The sequence below is a fragment of the Colossoma macropomum genome, unplaced genomic scaffold (assembly GCF_904425465.1).
Source record: "Colossoma macropomum unplaced genomic scaffold, Colossoma_macropomum, whole genome shotgun sequence".
NCBI classification, from domain to species: Eukaryota; Metazoa; Chordata; class Actinopteri; order Characiformes; family Serrasalmidae; genus Colossoma; species Colossoma macropomum.
The window spans coordinates 35,918,816-35,938,255 of NW_023494785.1; the positions used below are offsets into that span (position 1 = coordinate 35,918,816).

The 19,440-nt window shown below is 37.1% G+C and overlaps 1 protein-coding gene across 1 annotated transcript in view; it reads right to left on the minus strand.

Annotated features, from left to right (window-relative positions):
- Positions 1-19,440, minus strand: part of LOC118823248 (cingulin) — a 63,286-nt gene that overhangs the window by 7,657 nt on the left and 36,189 nt on the right. Inside the window, exons 6-19 of the mRNA XM_036592710.1 lie at positions 16,544-16,659; positions 15,432-15,564; positions 14,696-14,908; positions 13,672-13,820; positions 12,250-12,370; positions 10,760-10,972; positions 8,991-9,212; positions 7,813-8,061; positions 6,817-6,987; positions 4,259-4,420; positions 4,062-4,151; positions 2,490-2,573; positions 2,149-2,267; positions 799-907 (exon numbers count right to left, since the gene is read on the minus strand). Coding sequence (XP_036448603.1) covers positions 799-907; positions 2,149-2,267; positions 2,490-2,573; positions 4,062-4,151; positions 4,259-4,420; positions 6,817-6,987; positions 7,813-8,061; positions 8,991-9,212; positions 10,760-10,972; positions 12,250-12,370; positions 13,672-13,820; positions 14,696-14,908; positions 15,432-15,564; positions 16,544-16,659 — 2,151 coding nt within the window. The remainder of the gene's footprint in view (positions 1-798; positions 908-2,148; positions 2,268-2,489; positions 2,574-4,061; positions 4,152-4,258; positions 4,421-6,816; positions 6,988-7,812; positions 8,062-8,990; positions 9,213-10,759; positions 10,973-12,249; positions 12,371-13,671; positions 13,821-14,695; positions 14,909-15,431; positions 15,565-16,543; positions 16,660-19,440) is intronic.

Sequence of the window (19,440 nt, forward strand, 5' to 3'; positions counted from 1 at the left end):
CAGTCTGAGGATAAACAGGACATTTATCCTCCATCCCATCCTCAAAATAATACAAAAACCTATTAAGCCAGTATTAGTTTTTGGACAGACTGTCTTTTCATTTTCTGTTCTGGTTTGGATACTGCCCCCTAGTGGACACATTCATGTTACATGCAAGTATGTTGGAAAACACCCATGTGAACGCCTGCATACGACACCCGCTTGTGTTCCGTTGTTTTCAAAAGGCACCAAAATATACACATGGGCGTTTTGTAGAGATACAAATGCTCCGTTACTCTCTCCATTAAGAAAAGAAAAAAATTTAAAATAGAGACGTTTTACATGACAAACAAAGCAATACTAATAAACCTTACATGCTTGTTTATTACTGGTTTTCTAATTTAAATTTAATCAGGTTGTTGATGTTTGCCCGCTGGTTGCTGATGTTTGGCACTGCAGGAAGAGTCAGACATTAAAACAGGCAGATTATGCAGACATGCTTCTAGAAGATGCTGATTTTATTCGTAAACCATCATAGAAATGCATTTGCTCAGAAGTGAACTGAATCAGGGTTCACTTAAAAGCAGCCCATTTTTTGCTAATTTTGCCAGACCACTGTTCAGTTGTTTGATGCGAGCCCGAGAATGAGTGCTCACACCTGTCAAAAACTGAACTACGTGTGATAGGTCTGCACCAATGTCCACATTCCATCATGGCTGTCTCTAGATGTGTACTCTTCTTACAAGATCATGCCCAGCCCTGAGCCGCTAATGTGTGTCAGAAGACAGTGTTGAGTGATATGTGACGTATGTGCTGTACCTGGTCTCTCTGCTCAGTGTGTTGCTGTCTCTCTTCATCCAGAGTGATGGTCAGCTCTTTCAGTTTTCTCTCCACACGACGCTGAGAGGACAGCGCAGAGTTTTTCTCTCTATAATACACACAGAAGCATGCAGTTAACCCTTAAATGGGCCGTATTCAAAATTTCCTTGAATTTCACTTTCCCCTGTTGTTCAATGATGATGTTTCTGTGACTTTATGGTTTTATGGATTGCAAATTAGGTCTTTGTTCTCATTTTTTTAAATTAAAGCTACATGTAAGATTTGGAGACTTCTCTGGTGGAAATGTGTAATTGCATGCAACGTGAGGAAGAATATTCGGTAACGTGGGGGTTGCTTCGGACCCCTTCCCCGAGCGCATGTGTCTGATGATTGTGAGAGTGTTGAAAGAGCATTCAAAGAGAACTCAGCCGAAACTCGGTGAAGGATGTGTCTCCTGAAGATGTGAGTGAATGATCTACTATTGTCATTACATCTTCATCAGCATAATGTTGATTTTGCACTTGAAACCCAAACATTTAGGAACTGTTGAAGCTAGTATGTAAAGATGTATGACATGGTCCAAAAAACTCTCAGGAAATTGACCTGGGTTAAGGTTAGGTTAATCTTACAAATACAAAGTATGTCCTATAACTATCCCATATCCAATAAATGTGTTTTGCCATATTTCTCTCCTTTCAATGTAAACTGGGCAGTCCTAATCTTGGGGTAAGACTGCATAAGCTTCACTCTCACCAGACAGGCAGATGTGGCTTGTCCCATGTACACTGTTTAAACAACTTAAGCAAAAGTTAACAACCAGCCGAAAACTAACCACCAAGCGAAAGCTATCCCAGCCAACATAACTTGGTTCTCTGCCTGTCTGTTTCTTTGCCCAGTGTCTTCCTATTAGTATGTTTCCTTGTGTGTTCGATCCATCCTGCCTGCTATGCCAGCATCCTGGGATTTACATCCAGCAGTAAATCACCATTCACAGTGGTGTCTACACTACCACCTTCATATTCAGAACCCATTTCACTTCACTGGGGGCTGTCAATCACATGTACTCAGTAAAATATTAGGACTATGCCCAGTTGTTTCTAGGATAGGTCTGATCAGTGACTTCACCTGATTTATGTTTTATCACATTCCTGTTTTTTCATTCAAATTGTTGCTGAATGTTTAATATAGCACTCAATTTTTGTATCATGCAATCATTATGAATATTTTACATGTGAAGCTTTCTAAGAAAATGACACTAGTTTTACATAGTTATGTTGCAGGTTGTGTGCCAGCAGACGGACCTGTGAATATAAGGTATATTGCAGCATGTTGTTAGTAGTTTCTCTTTACCTCTCCTCAGCTCTCAGCCGTTCCTCCATCTCCTGCAGTCTGCTCTCCAGCTGAGAAACACCAGCTGAACTACGAGACTGCCCCTCCATCTCTGCTACACGAGACTTATACTCCTTCAGCTACACAAGGTTAAAAATAAAGGAAGAAGAAAGGTAGAAAGAAACAGATTCAACTGCTGAGGCAATAAAATTAGCTACATTAGCCTCACGACTCCAGTGCAAAACTAAAAAAGCAAACATTAGCTGTCAGACTACATTCAGGATGAAAGGCTTTCTGGCCTTTAAACTCAAGGATAGTGAGTCCATGTGATTGCAGGCAAAAAAAAAATCTTTTTAGTGTACCTGTCTCTCGAGAGCATTTTTGTCCAGCTCTAGGTCTTGCTTGGAAGATCTTTCTTGCATTAGCTCGGACCGCAGCTGCTCAATCTACAGACACACACACACACGCAAATGTAAACCATAAAGATTCCTGCAGTTTTTTACATATAAGACTATTAGAATACATACAAATTATACAAAATGTACGAAATCTGACCATCACACCACCCACACTGATGCCAATGTCCTAAATGTCTTTGTATGCTGTAGCATTAACATTATTCCTCACTAAAAACCAGCCCGAGACCATTATCCCTCCTCCACCAACCTTCACTGTTTGCACTGTGCATTCCGGTATGTAGTATTCTCTTGGCATCCGCAAAACCCAGATACATCCTTCAGACTGCCAGATAGTGAAGCTTGAAAGATTATATACAGGGCTATTGAATATTTTAATGTTTGAATATTTTACAGAGTACTGAATTGAATATTCCAAAATTCTACAAAAATAAGGCTCAAAAATGATTATTAGAGGAGCCTGTGAGCTGGTCAGCTGGCTATAGTGAGGGCATAAAACAATCCATTTAGCACACAAATAGCCTGTTCGAACAAGAATAAAAAACAGTTTTTGGGTTCGATTTTTAACAGCTGTATTACACTGTCTTATAAAGACCATGTCCATCAGAGATGTGAAATACCAGAAGCAACAGTAAAAGTACACTAGATAAGCTTTTTATCCCTTCTGCACTATATGGCAGTGGGAATCATGCTTAATATGACCAGAGACGAGGTTAAAAGGTCATGAACTTATAGGTTAAAAGGTCTATTTATGCACCAACCAACTAAGTTGCAAGCAAGCACAGTCTACACTGGTTTTAGTGGTGCATGTTCATGAGAATTTTCAAATGTCAGTACTTCTAAGTGTATTTTTGAGGAAAGTAATGTATTGTTATTTAGTTCCTAATTACATTCTCTGGGTTTAACTTTATTCTGTGTCAATGCTGGAACTGCTTTACTGTTGCTCACACCTCTCACTTTGGAGCTTTAGTGTTCTATTTTGGACCAAAATGATTAAAAATGTGCAGTCATGTGAACTGGAATGCAGGTTGAGACCTCTTGTTTACGGTAGTTGAAGTCCAACCAGTAATAACAGCAGAAGAACAAATTCAGATGTTCAGGGTCTCACGATTCACAAAATGCCTAAAAGCTAAACCTAAAAGTTCAGTTTGGGGCTGTAATGCCATATTTAAAGCCTGCAACGATTTAAGAGTTTACAGTTTGCCTCTCTGGATGCGGAGAAACCATATGTGCATTACTGCTGGCATGAGTTTCATCAATGCTCAAAAGGTTAAAATGACAATTTGTTACATTTGAGATTAATACTTTTTAGAACCATTTCATGTCACTTTCATCTGAGTGCTAAAAAAATAATATATGTAACAACACCTAACAGCTTTTATAGCATCAGCGCTAAATGCCAGAAAAGGTTTACATACAGCCCAGCATGCTGATAAATGCTGGATGTACGAAGAGGTTTCATCACAGTTCTACAGGAAACGCAAACTGACAAGTGACACTGGCCTCTGGAATGTTTACCTGATCTCGGCTCCTGGTTATTCTGTCTGTCAGCAGCTCAACGCTGTTCTTCTCCTCATCCAGCTCAAGCTCTAGGTGCTTCACCTTATCCTGCATGCGCAAACATATATGAATGGAATGTCGATGCATATGTTTCACAGCTGCTAAGAGAAATGAAAGCATTTGACCAGCAAATGCCTTTGAGTGTTGGGACGTGCCTCCATGCTGCGGATTTCACGGGAACGATCGTTGTAGGTGCTCCGCTGGCTCTCCAGCTCGCCTTCCAGGTGTCTGAGACGGTTAGTGAGCAGCTCTTTATCCAGAACAGCATTATCCCTCTCCTCACAGCACGACAGCAGCTCTTTCTTCTGCCGAGACAGCTGAGAACACATTCCAGAAAAGCTCAAACCAAGCTGCAAGTATTCAGATCTATCTACAAAGTATAACCAGACTTAAGGCTGGTTTTACAGGGTGAAACTTTCATGCAACTTTAGTTTCTTGAAACCTAGAATCCTGCAACTCACTTGAAACTCAGATGCAACAGCTGCAAGCATCTCAAACAGCCAATCAAAAAGCCAATAACACATCACATGATCATGTCAAGCGACATACCTTCAAACATTTTTCAATGGACAAGAAAATAAAACAGAAGACTTTACACAAGATTGGCAGCTGTCAATTTTTATCAGTTTTCTGAGCCATGACAACGAACGCGAGTTCCTCGAAGCTTATGTTTCTGTAACTAGTTGGGTTAACTAGCCTGCTAATGCTAACAGCTGTTTAAATAGGTGCTTGTGGCAGAGTGTATTCTACTTAAACCTGCTGTCATTGTGATTTATGTAGCTAGATTAATTTTCTCTTCTAAACACCCCCCGAACTGTACACAGAGCACAGACTAATTTGGGCTTAACTTAAGCAAAAACTTAATATCAGTAAAACATAGTCATGAAATCATGAACAATAATTATAAACACAACGGCCGTCCACAACCCCTATAAATATAATAAGTAAGAAACTGTTTCTAATTCGCTTTTGAGTGGCATTTTTTATTCATTTTCTACCACAAGCATAAAATTAATTTCCACTAGCCTGTGAATAAAAAATTCTTCTTTTCTGCAGTATTAGCATAAAGCTAACAATTACGTCCGTTTGTTTTTTAGCATGCTCTACCTTAAACATGGGTTATTAAAGCTTCTAACAGACATTTAAGTAACATTTTCTTACTTTATTTGATGGAGTTTTATGTTCATTATAGAATTTTTTCAAATATGGAAGTCGAATGATTGTTGTGCATAGTGACAGTGCCCCAATATTTAACTCTCTCTGTGCCAAATTATGTTCCAGCAAACAGTGATAATCTTGCTCTATTCTAATTATAAAGGCAGCCATAAATTCAAAATGTTAATAACTTTTATAATTAGTGTTTACTAGCTTTTTCTGATGTCCATTGCAATGCACTCTGGTTTTGAAGAACAACAACATTCTAGTGTTAATATATTTGTATTATTTATATTTTTAATATGACAATTTAAAGAGTTATTGCAAGAAAATCTGAACGCAATCTGAAAGCATTTCAAGAAAGCAATTATGTCAGAAACATTGCATATTTAGTTATAGAGCTTTTGATACACATGCTCTCACTAATACTGACATTTCTCATTTTTGGGAATCCACAATATGGCAGTACACAAATTCTAAAGAAAATATCATGCACACAAAGCAATTACATATTTTGGTCAGCTTTTCACTTCACAATCGCAGACAATATTTGTGGGGATGGTTCAGGAAACAGTCTGGAGCCCTGCAACTCAACATGCAAATAGATGCATGAAGGTTTTGCTGTTTAAGCCAGACTTATGCTTTATGTATGCTTAGGCCTAGACTCCAATGAACCTTTTTAATCTGCAGGTAATTAAATATGAAGTTATTAATAGTAATTATTAAGTTAGCCCTGTAAAACCTAATAAAAAACTTTTATTTTTACAGTTATAATATTTATTGGACCTTTTTAGCCATTTTTGAATTAATAGTACTGAACCATCACACTATTTGTTGGACCTATTATTATTATTATTATTATTATTATTATCATTATTTTTGGACAAAACATTTTTATAAATATGTCACGTGCGATTGAGAAGGCTTCTATGTTTCATGCTGATTCCAATAAAACATTTTGTCCAACATTCATTGTATCAATTAAAAATTAAAAGTGCAATTCCACCGATCATTTTTTTTTGCATATTTCATGGAGTAAGGAGTGTCCTAAGGGTTACAATGAGGTCTTATTAGATAATGAAGTAGGGGGGGTCCACACATTATCTATTTACTAACACATATAGAATTGTAAGAGAAATAATACAGATAATTAATATTCACACTAAAAATATTAACATTCCATTAACCTTAATATAAATTACTTAATATTAACACATTAACAACATTAAGTTAATAATAAATGTTTTTACTAGCGTTACATGAACGTCATTAAAACAAATTACTTAATGTTATTCAATAATAAATGGTAACTAACATTGGTAACTTTAATATTAAACAAAATTATAAAATAAGCTAAAGTTGAAAAGAATTAATAATTAAATTCAGACATCAAAAAAGAACAAACTAATATGTAGGTTATACACTTTCTCTTTAGGTTGAATTGAATTTTTGGTTGAATATTCTGTAAAGCTTGTCCAATCTACCAACAGTTAACCCATAACAATCGCATTTGTGGGCGGAGCCTGGATAGGCCGATCTACGATCTACCCCCACTCACCTCCTCCTGGAGAGAACGAAGGGTGACGTGGACTTTCTCCAGCTCACTGATTTTCTCTTTGTTGCTTTTCTGTAAGTCATGCTGCTCTTTCCTCCACTTCTCTTTCTGCTCGTCCAGCTGAGAGTGCAGCAGCTGCACAGACTGACTCGAATCAGCCGACAACCGCTCGATCTGAGAGAGAGAGAGAGAGAGAGAGAGAGAGAGAGAGAGAGAGAGAGAGAGACATTGCAGTTCTAAAAGTGCAGTCTATGTTTTCAAAAATAAAAAAAACAATCAGGCTGTAGGTAAATGACTGTGAGTATTGTACATCTTCACAGCTTTCACATAATTAATAAGAAGCTACGAAGAATGAAAGTATAAGATTAATATCAGAATGAATGTCTAATAAAATATTACCCATAAAGAGGTTCAAATAAAATTACTATCAGAATGAAGCCATATTAAACTAATATACAGAGTGAAGTTCTAATAAAGTCCAAATCCAGAATGAACTTCTATTAAAACTAATATTGAGAATGAAATTATATTAATATAATTACTTAAACAATATTCTACAAATGTTGATTTGTGTGATCAGAAAAATTGAATGATGAAAATGAAGTTCTAATACATTTTAAAACCCAGAATGATGTTATAATGACTGCAACATCCAGAATGAAGTTCTAATAAAATCAATATCAGAATGCAGACATTCTAATAATGTTAACAACCAGTATTAAGTTTGAATAAAATTCATATTGAGAATGAAGTTAAAATAGAATTATTCAAATAGAATTAATAATTATTAATGCAAATTAAGATATAAAAATATTAATATAAATAAAAAATGACCTAAACAGATCATTGCAGTATATTATTCATCATTATTATATGTTAACTTAACATTTCAAATTTAAATACAATTTGAATATTAATATAAATTGTATGCTATTATTCTATATAAAAAACTAAAATTATGATAACTGATTCCAAACTCAAGCGATAACGTGTGCACACCTCTTTGTTGAGTTTGTCGACTGTTCTCTCGTGTTGCCTCTTCTGTTCATCCAGCTGCGAGTTTTCCTTGCGGAGCGTCTCCCTCTCTTTGTCTCTCTCGTCCAGGACACGGGTCAGCTCATCTCTTTCCTGGCCGAGTTTGCTGTTAAGGCGTTTGGCCTCGTCCAGCTGCTGCCTCAGCCTCCTGCTCTCCTCCTGCAGCTCTTGCTCAGCCTCCAGACTCTGACTCACCCGCTCCTGCAGCTGCGACTACAGATGGACAGATGAGTTGAACACCTGTTACTGGCTGCGTTCCAAGTGCGTTATGGACTGACCGATGTACTGTTTGATAGCTGATATTCTGCTGATATTAAGATTGCTTGGATTTACTGGTTCCCACAAAAAGCCCAAAATTAAGCTACATAGGTTGCTCCTGCTGGACAAGTGAGTAACATTAACCCATTTTTGCTGGTTCACAGAATCAATGGGTCAATATCATTTTGTCCTGTTTGCTTATGTTTGTGATAGCAGCTGCTTAGCTTCACAGCAGCAACTTAAGTGGCAGTTTGCTAACCCACATTCTAGCTAACGTTAGTTACATTACTTGCTGTGTCGTTGTTCACTGTAGCGTTATATCATCGTATTTGTCTATAACATTTGTGAAGGGTTTTATAGCCACAAAGATCTAAAAAAGCACTTGGTCTCGACAATGTGGGTCCATGAATTGTGACTGTTTTCTGTAAATTCTGCAAATTTTGATGCACAATTTTTATTTATTTGCCGAGTTTTAAATATTGGAATAAAGTAAAACATAAAATACAAAAATGTTGCAGAACTTTTGCCCTACCACATTCTCCCACCACCACCCCCAACCCCCCGGCAATGTTTATTTTTTGGACAAATTCTGGGAAAAAAAAAGTTTCAGCACTAACACTAACATTTTTGTCAATTTTGTGAATCATTTTTCAATTTTCGACATAATCTGAACGTGCTTGTTGCCCTTTACACTGTGTGTAAATTTCATGATGAATGGACCAAAGGAAATAGCCCAGAATTATTTGGAAAAAAGTCTGGTTCCACTGACTTACATTAAAAGTAAAGTATGTTTTTTCCTTCTCCTGTAAAGTTATAATTTTGGAACGAGGTTTCGTTCTGACAGCAGCGATATTTACTTATTCGGTACAGCTGCAGTCCCTCACCTCCAGACGCGTTATTTTCTCCTTCAGGCGTGTGTTGTTCTCCTCCACCTCCTTGTGCTCTTGTGTGAGAGTGTGTATGTGTGTTTGCGAGGAGTTCACTCTGTCTCTCTCGTTCTGCAGCTCCTCCTCCACCGACAGCAGCTGATTACGGAGCTTCTCTGCTTCCCCACGCACAGCATTCAGTTCCCCACGCAAAGACTCCACCAGTGCAGGATCAGCCAGCTACCACCGGGGGGCAACAGAGTACAAAGAGATGTTAATGAAGCTGTGTTTATAATTCTACTTTGACCTGTACTTAAATGAAAGCAGCGCAAACACCAGATATTTAATGTTTTATCTTATCAGCTTTATCATTTTTTGTAAATGTATGCTCATTCTGAAACTGATGCCTGTTACACATTTCAAAAAAGTTGGAATAGGGACAGTTAAGACTAGGAATATGGTGAAATGCTCAAAAAACATCATAAACAGGTGATGAAATCATGCTGGGTATAAAGGGTGCATGCAGTAGAGGCCTAGTCCTTTATGAGTGAGGATGGCTTAAGGCTCGCCACTTTGCCAAAAAAGCATCAGCAAAAAATCCAACAGTTTAAGAATAACGTTCTTCAGTAAGGGACTGCAAAGATTTTAAGTATTTTATACTGTACAGCGCATAACATCATCAGAAGAAACATCAGTAAATCTGGAAAAATAAAGAGCAAAGCCAAAAAAAACACAACTGAACACCCATGACCTTCAACCCCTCAGATGATGCTGCATTAAAAATGGGCATGTTTCTGTGAGGGACATCACTGCATGGGTTCGCTGCTGCATTCACAAATGCTAATTTAGACTGTACTATGTACAGTGGAAGTCACATGTCAACAGCATCCAGAAACGCTGCTGACTTCTCTGGGCTCAAGCTCTTCTAAAATGGACTAATGCGCAGTGGAAATGTGTTTTGTGGTCTAAGGAGTGAACCAGTCTGGTTGGTTATGGAAATAATGGACATTGTTCTCCAGGCCAAAGAAGAAAAGGATCATCCAGATTGTTATCAGCATAAAGTTCAAAAGTCATGGTATGGAGGAGGGGTATTAGTGGGTAACCTGCGCATCTGTGAAAGCACAATTAACACTGAACTTATTTTGAGCAACATATTCTGCATTCTATATGTCGTCTTTTTCAGGGACACCCATGATTATTCCAACATGACAACAGCAAATACAACAACAAAGGCCCCATACACAGCTGAAGACTTGTATATAATTTAAGAATGGCAAAAAAAGTGGTAAACATGCTTCTGCACCAACTTTTTTGGAACATGCTGCAGGCATTATATTTGGAAGGAGCATATATATACAAAAAAAATGAAGTTCACAAGATAAAACATAAAATATTATTTATTATTTATATACAGTTTCTACTTATATGCTGAATTTAACAAACTGAGATATGTAAGTGCACTCCCATGTCACTGTGAGATGTACTGCAATTAGAAAGCATAGTGGCAATGTTAATAGCCTTGTATGCTGGAGAAAAATTGGGCAGTAAAGCCAGTATTTTTGAAAGCTTTGGTTTCCTTTGAAACAAGATGGCTGCAAGTAGCATTAAACCCAGTGTGGGTAAGTGATCATACAACATCACTACCTTGGTGCTTTTCATTATAAATAAGCTCAAATTTAAACTGTTTTGCTATCATTATGAAGGTTTTCAGCTGGCTATCGCTCGCTTCATCAACGGGCATTTCAATCAGTCATTTAGCGACGAGAGCAACACTGATTAAAGCACACCTGCTTGGCCTTCTCATGTACTTTCGTCAGCTCCTCTCTGTCTTTCCGTGATTGGTCCTTTAACCTATCAATCTCGTATTTCTGCTCTGCATCCAGCTCCTGATTGGTCCTCTTTAATGAAATAATCTCCATTGTTTTCTTGTCCAGATCCCCCTTCAGTTTGTCCACCTCAGCTTGGGCTTGCTTCAGGTTGGCACGACAACGCTCCAGCTCCTGTGACACATTCAACAAAAAACATAATATAAATAAATATAACAAAAATAAATATATTGCAGAATTGTGTTAGTAAACTTTTTTACTTTAGTAAAACATGTATCTTTGTGGAAAACTGTCTGAGAAAGTCTTTCAGTTTGAAGTATTTAGAAATTAAGCTACATTAGCATACAAATAGTTGGAATCATGTGCCATATCAATATTTTGTTATACAGAATGATACATATTTGAATATTATTTAAATATTATACATTAAATATTATAAATGAATTGCCAAAAGGTGTATTCAGACGTTTTAATCAAAATCAAAAATTTGGTGAACAATGTTATTAAAGTTATCTATTTACATTCATTTTCATACATTTTTTAACTGCAGGGTGTTCTGGATATTAATTTAAATTTTAACTGAATTCTCCATATAATATTTGTTTCTCATTCTGGACCCTTACAGCTTTCTCGTGTCCTACTAATTATCTCAAAGATACAGAGCACCGCTGGTGACAATCTGAATAAATAAAAATAATGCGAATAAGATAATTAAGTTGTGGCCCTGACTTTGTGAGGCATGGGAATGAAATCCTAATGTATGGCCACTGCTTAATTATCTCATTTCCACACCTTACTAAGTCGTGGTCACGCATTAGGATCTTGATCCCATGCGTTAAAAAGGCGTGCCCATGCATTATTTTTATTTATGTGGGAAGTATAGATGCTGTACTAGATTAACGTATTATTATTAGAACTATTTCATACATTTAACCGCAATCAAATTGGTTTTAAACTGCTGAAAACTACATTTTTGAACAGTTATTCCAAAGTTTTGCATAGTAATGTACGCATAATTCATTCATGGAACTAGTTACCAGAGTAGTATAGTGGGCAAAGTTTTCACAAGCTCCTGCCTAATCGCTGTGGATACCTAAAAACCTTAAAGTAACCGGAACTACTCTGTTTACTGCGTTGCAGTTTGAAAGTCAGGAAAAACACCTTTGGTAAGACATTCTCTCACATCAGTCTCATTGCAGCTACTGTTTTTAGAGTTTAATTGTTGTAGTTCATGTTATGTGGGATTCAGCAACTGCCCCATAACTTCTATTATAAACGAGTTTAGAGTTATCAGGTTTTCTGTTGTTTTAAGTACAGAGAAAAGAAACAAAGTTACTGTCTGTGGTGAGTGATGGTATAATATATACAGGCAGACAGATATTAGGCTGAAAAACACGAGTTTTCCTTTAAATTAAATGATAGATGTTCATTTGGGGTGTCTTAGTAAGTACCTGGTTGAGCGTTTGACTTTGTTTGACGTCGGGGATCTGCTGTTTCATCGTGTTCAGTTTCTCCTGGAGCTCCTTTAGCTCCTCTTCAAACTCTTCTTTTTCTAGTCGAGCCTGCAGAAGCCTAAAATTCACACACACAAAATAATAAAATACAATACAGAACCATCAATGTTTATGAATTAGATCCAGTTTGAACTCCATCCCAGTTGTAAAAATTTTCCAATGAGTGCACCTCCAGTCAGAGTAGTAGGGCTGTCATTATCAATTATATTAGTAACTGAGTAGCATTACTACTACTAAGTGCTGACCGGTCAGCATTACTGCTACTGAGTGCTGACTGGTCAGCATTAGTGCTACTGATTGCTGACTGGTCAGCATTACTGCTACTGTTATGTGGATGAATGGAGCAGCATTTTATTATTGTTGAAAATGTAACTAAATGCTGGTGGATACATTAAAAAGCTAACTATTATCTATAAGCTAGCCTATATAAAGATGTATTATTTGGAGGGCTCATCCAGAATATTGTTAAAACTGGGGGATGCTGACATCAATATGAAATACATGTTAGAATCATAATACTTTGATATCTCTTAATTGGAGAAAAATCAATCTGTGTACTAAGTGATTCCAATGTTAACAAAAAGGTTAATAATGAAAATGTGATCCATTTGTACTCGTCAAAAAGATTCATTTGAATCATTTACAATAGACAAATGAATCAACTCAGATACCTTCAATTAATCAATAATGACATTTCTACATTCACATTTCTACATTCATATTTCTACAGCTACACTACAGGTTCCATTCAGGCAGTCTGAGAGCATCTCACTCAGGTTTGTGATGGACCAGCTGCTTTCTGCACCAGCCAAGTGTATAGAATGTAAAAAAAAAAAAGATAATGCATGTTAATGTACCAAATGCTACTTCCAGGGAGTGAATATATGCTTAAAAGATGATAATGTTTGTTTTGTAGATAGACACATGTATAGCAAGCATTAAAAGGAAAATACATAGTCAAACCTTTATCAACTTGGCTGCACAGAGTAAGAGCTTTGTGTGTGCTACTGCATTTTCTATCATTGTATAAATATGCACAAGGCTTCCTTTACTATTCTTTTCCTTTACTTCACTGTTTTCTTTTGCTCTTTTTCATTTAGAACAGAATTTGGAAATTCAAAACAGTAAGCGTGATTTATGTGTGACATATCAGACTAGTAAGCGTGACTATTCATGTGTTTCAGTTTTGCTGGATCACTATGCATACGCATCAAACAAACACAACAACATTCCGAAATCACATTATTAATGGAAAAAGTAGATAAAATAACACAAACAGACTTTTTTACATCAACCTTAAAGGCTTAAATTTGACAGTTCTTTAGAAAAAAAACAAAAACAAAACTCAACACTACTCACTCCTGTTTGGTGTTGCGGAGCTCCTCTCTGGTGCTCTGAAACTGCCCTCTCCAGTGGTCTCCTTCCTCTTTACATTCTTCAAGCTGCTGCTGTAGGGAGCGCACTGTAGAGTTCACACGCTGACGCTCTGCTTCTATAGTTGCCTGCGACTGAAAGTTGTGAGTGTGAGAGAGTGTACGGAGCGGTATACAGTAAAATACAAGGAACATTACCATTTACTCAGCCATTACAACTTTTTTCCATTTGAATGTTAGCAAGTAAATTGTTAGTCAATACTTGAAATGTTGCGAAAACCTACATTATGGAAACCATAATGCATTTACGCATAAATGGACTACAAAGGCATGGTTGGAGAGGTAGAGCTGAACTGAGAAGTAGGTCTGGGCATTGATGATTGACAACCCGATATTGAGGTGTAAAAGTGCTGAGAAAAAGGAGGAAGAGACGAGAGTTTTTAAAAGGAGCGGTATGTTTCAGCTCTTTCAGAGAGATGCCAGAAAAGACTACAGCCTTTCGAAATGGAAAGTGGAAACAGCTCAATATGGCAGAGAAACATGATCTCTCACTTAATAGTTCCAATAAATAAATAAAATTTAGAAAATGAGAAAAATTAGAAATTACCTCATTATGAGAGGTATTTTTACTGCTAAAAATCGGTTTGAAAATAAGCTGCTGGGCAGAAAACTTTTTTTATGTTCTTTTTATGCATTTTTATGTTCATTTTTACATTTTGCACAGAAAGTCAATGAAAACACAGCTAGTGCTTAATGCAGGAGCATACTGAATGTGGCATTTAGTGATGCAGTTGCCTTTTCTGGCCTAAAATCCTCTCTTCTTGAGTTTCTAAAAATTATTTCTGCTGATTGAGTTCATGTATAATCCTTTTTTGGGTGCAGGGCTGTTTGTAGTTTACAGTTTTTGGCCTCATCACAGTATCCACAATATGGTAAAATCCATATTATGATGCAACGTAGTACTGGTACTCCCTGTTATACCGGTTTACCACCCACTCCAGAGCACATACCTGTGAAACCTGCTCCATGCTGGCTCTCAGTTTCTCCATGTCCTGGCTGTATTGCTCTCGGAGAGTTTCCATCTCTCTGTCATGGGTGGACACCTCCTCCTTCAGTGCACCTTTCAGAGCGGTCAGCTCTCGCTCCCTCTGTCTCAGAGTGTCCTCCTGCTTCTGATGCAGCGCCGCTGCTTCGGCCAGCTCAGTACGCAGGGCCAGCAACTCCTACAAATATTGCAACATTGCGAAATGAAAATCATTCATTTTAGTTCATTCAGAATATTAATTTTCCTGTAACTTCATTCCGGATATTCATTTTATTATAACCTAGTTCTGAGTATTAACTTTACTATAACTTGATTCTGGATTTTTTAAAAATTATAACTTCATTCTGAATGTTAATTTTATCATGATTACATTCTAGACATAAATTTTATAGTTAAACCATTTTGAAAGTGAACTGAATTAAAACTTGTATTTGGATATCATTTTTTTATGATTTCCTTCTGGGTGTTATTTTATTATAACTTAATTATTGATATTCTAGCGCTCTGTTTAATCATATCTTTCTTAAATAATTTTATACATTTATCTGCAAAATATTATTATGTTATTAAACAACTGATTCCAGACTTTCGGACTGTAGTGCATTTTCTCTGTCCAGTGTGTACATGTTAAAAGTATTCATGTTAAATATTACGGAACATATGCAAACAATGTAAGTGGGTTTATAACTGTGTGTACGTACTGCTTCTATAGTGTCATTCTGTGCTCTGTTGTGCGTCTCTCTCCTCAGCTCATCCTGCAGCCCCGCCAGCTGATCCTCCAGCTGTCTGACCCGAGATTCTGCGTTCTCTCTGTCCATTCGCAGCTGAGTCAGCCTGAGAGGGCAACACACACACACACACACACACACACACAGACACAGATTACATTATACAGATGTTAATCATGAATACACAGCATGTAAATGTGTGTGTGTGTCTGTTTTGTCATATAGTTACTTGCAGATATATATAACATATATGGGATGTATCCATAGTATTTATAGACATAAAAATATCCAATATTGGGGCATTTTATTTTACATAAGTACTTACATATTACTCTTTGCATAATGTTAACATGTCACAATGGCAGACCAAAATCAATGGTCAAAAAAACTTCCATTACAAGTTAAGAATGTAGGAGAAGCATGTTTTTTTTCTCCCCACATTGATTATACATATGTATATAGTCACGTGAAGAAGTAAGTGTACCTCATGAAATGCTCACATCCTCTAAAATTTACAGATGGGCTTACATTCTCTAAAAAAGAATTCAGAGTAGATTTTATGGCTGCAAGTCGACTAGGAACTGAGGCAGCAATGCAGCCCCAAACAATAAAACTTCCACCACCATGCTTTACAGTTGGTATAAGGTTCTTTTTTAAACCAAACATGGCTTCTGGTGCTGTGGCCAAACTACTCTTTCTTTGACTGTCTATAGCACACTGTTCCAGAAGTCCTGATCCTTGCCTAGGTATTACATGGTAAACAAATATTTTGGATATCTTATTAAACCTGATTTCAACTTGACACATTTGAAGTAAAGATATATATATATATATATATATTTGAAGGGGGGGGGGTACTTGGATTTCTGTTGATTTCAATAATATAAAGATGATAGAAATGTTAATTCTAAGTGTCACCTGTCAAATTATATCACCTTTATTCATCAACATTGTTTAAATGATGGCTGGATATATGTATTGCCAAACATGCTGAAAAAGTCTGAACTTTTCACAGTATGTACTGTATAGGACATAATATTAACCCATGTCCTCACATTGTATAAAAACAAGTGTGTGTGTCTTACTCAGTATGTGTTTGATCAAGATCCGTCTTCTTCCGGTTCAGTTGTTCCTGGAGATGCACATTTTCATCCAGACTCTGTTCAAGCTGTGTTTTAAGAGCAGAGTCTGGTCTGTTTACCTGTGAATGGAGACCACATTATCACACTGGACCTATTACTACTGTAAAAAGATGTTTTCAGACAGGTGTGGTAACAGTATACTGCCATCAGGCTAGCCAGGCAGAGATTAGTAGTCAAACTCACATATGCCCTAAACACAGCATGCAACATCAAATTACCAGATTAAGCTAGATTACATTCTAATTATCCCACAGAGTCTATAATCCCTCTGCGCCGTTATCATAGTCGTGAGCCACTGGGAAACATAATAGGCTTGTGTTCTTTCGCCCTACTTACAAATCACAATCTGGGTAATCGCTCAAAATAACATAGTAGAATTTAACCATCTTTGTGTTTTACATGAAAAGAAAATATAGAAATGCATATGCTACAACAATACACACTTGCACAAATTGGTGATCATCTACTTTAAATTCCTTAAAGTAAACTTTAATATTAAATAATAAGGATTTTCCATACATCTTAAGTATTCTGATGGTTTTTATATTTTCTTTAATATACCTTTTTTATATTTTTTTAAATACATAAAGGACGTGGATTTGGAACTCACTCGCTCGTGCACATATAGCAGTTTGCACAAGGGGGGAACTATTAGCACGCAGGTCAATCTGTGCATGTCATTCAGAGAGAACAAACAGCCATGAACCCACACAAGCGCAAGGTCACAAATGCACATGTTTGCAGTCACTTGCAACATGTTCCAAAAAAGTTGGGACAGAGACATATTAACCACTGTGTGACATTACTTTTGCTTTAAACAACATTCAGTAATTGTTTGAGAACTGAGGACACAAGCTGTTGTAATAGTGAATGTGGAATTTCCTCCCTTCTTGCTTGATGGATATAATGCTACAGTCTGGGGTCTTCAATACTGTGTATTGCGCTTAATCATGCGGCACATGTTGTCAACGGGCAGGCCAGTCCAGCACCTGCACTCTCTTACCCCTCAGAATTAATGCTGCCTTCACAAACGTGCAAGTTAGCCACCCCTATACCATGACGAATGCTGGCTTTTGAACTTCACACTGCTAACAACTGGAACAGTCATTTTCTTCTTTTGCACAAAGAACACAACATCCTTTATTTCCAATAACAATCTGAAAGGTTGACATGTCAGACCCCAGCACACATTTCCACTTTGTGTCAGTCTATCTCAAATGAGCTTCAGCCCAGAGAATTAGGTGGCGTTTCAGGATGTTGTTGATATATTGCAACCACTATGCACAGTACAGTCTTAACTTGCATTTGTAGATGGAGCGACGAACAGTTTTTACTAACAATGGGTTTCCGAAGTATTCCAGAGCCCATATGGTTATATTTATTAGTGAAGCATGCAAATTTTTTATGCAGTGCCATCTGAGGCACTGAATGTCACAGGCATTCAATTATGGGTTTTAGCCTTGCCCTTTATGCACAGAGGTTTCTCTGGATTCTCTGAATCTTTAATAATGTTATCAACTGTAGATGGTGTAATGCCTAGAGTCCCTGCCATAGCATCGAAGACATTTCATTTTTAGAATGTTTGATGAATGAGGCCCATTGTTCTTAAACCACTGGCCCATTTTTGGAAAAGCTGCAAGCCTCAGCCAATCCTCGCTCTTAAAGGATGAGTCCTTTTCTGGATGCTCATTTTATACCCAAGCATGATTGTATCATCCGTAAAAGATGTTTTTGGAACATTTAACAATGTTTCTAGTCTTAAACTGCCCATGATGATTTTTTTTTGGAATGTGTTGCAGGAATCAATTTCAGAATGAGCATATATTTATGAAAAATAATGAATATCAAAAGGTAAAACAATAAATATCTTCTTTTTATACTGTTAAAAAACCATAAAGTAATTCATCACAACAACAATAAATTTCATCACACTGCCCACCCCTACTTGGCCAGAGTTGATGTAAGGGGACAGTTTTTAATATGATTTTTGGCCTAACAACTGCAACTATACAGGCTTATTTAGTTATTAATCTTCAGACTTTGCAGTTTAAGGGGTTAAAGCAGCAGAGCCATCAGTTGTGTTGCCTTTCTTTCGAATATATTGTGCTAAGCAGGCCACTGCTTAATCCTCACAGACAGCAAGACCTGATCTTTACCCCAGTCACTTCTGTGTGTGTTAAAAGAAACTGTGTGAAGATTCGAAACTCATACATCAATGTGTCTGTTTACTGGGAAGACTATTTACTTGGAGAACTAAAAGCTTATTTAGTGTGTGTGTGTGTGGTGTGTGTATGTGTGTGAGTTAGAGAGAGAGATTTCAGGATAGGATACGTTCCAAGCTGCACTCACTCTAAATTGGGCTCAGCTGTTAAAAGTGCTGTTGGATCCGCTGCCAATTCATTATAGAGTAGGGCAACGTGCCAGCAGCCGTTAACGTGATGCCCATTTCAGCGCTGCCCGCCTGTGAGCTCAGCTCTGTGCCAACTTGGCCAGAGAGAATCTCAGAAGGCACAAAATATAAAAATCAGCTCTTAGGCTTCATGGTTCTTCTGGGAGGAATAGATATGACTAATTTAAAGTGATGCTTAAGCCGAAAAATTAAATGCCTACAATTTTCTAATATACACAATTATCCCAAGTGTAATCAATCAGCCGCTGTACAGTCGTACGCAGAAGTCATGTACTGTTGATTTTCAAAGCGAAAATAAGTTAACACTTCGTCCACTGAAAACAAATATCTGCACATTTTAATGCACAATTGCTGTTTAACTGCACATACTGGAAAAAAAGGGAATAAAATAGGCAAAAGTTATATATATTATGTTTGTTTTATTTTATTC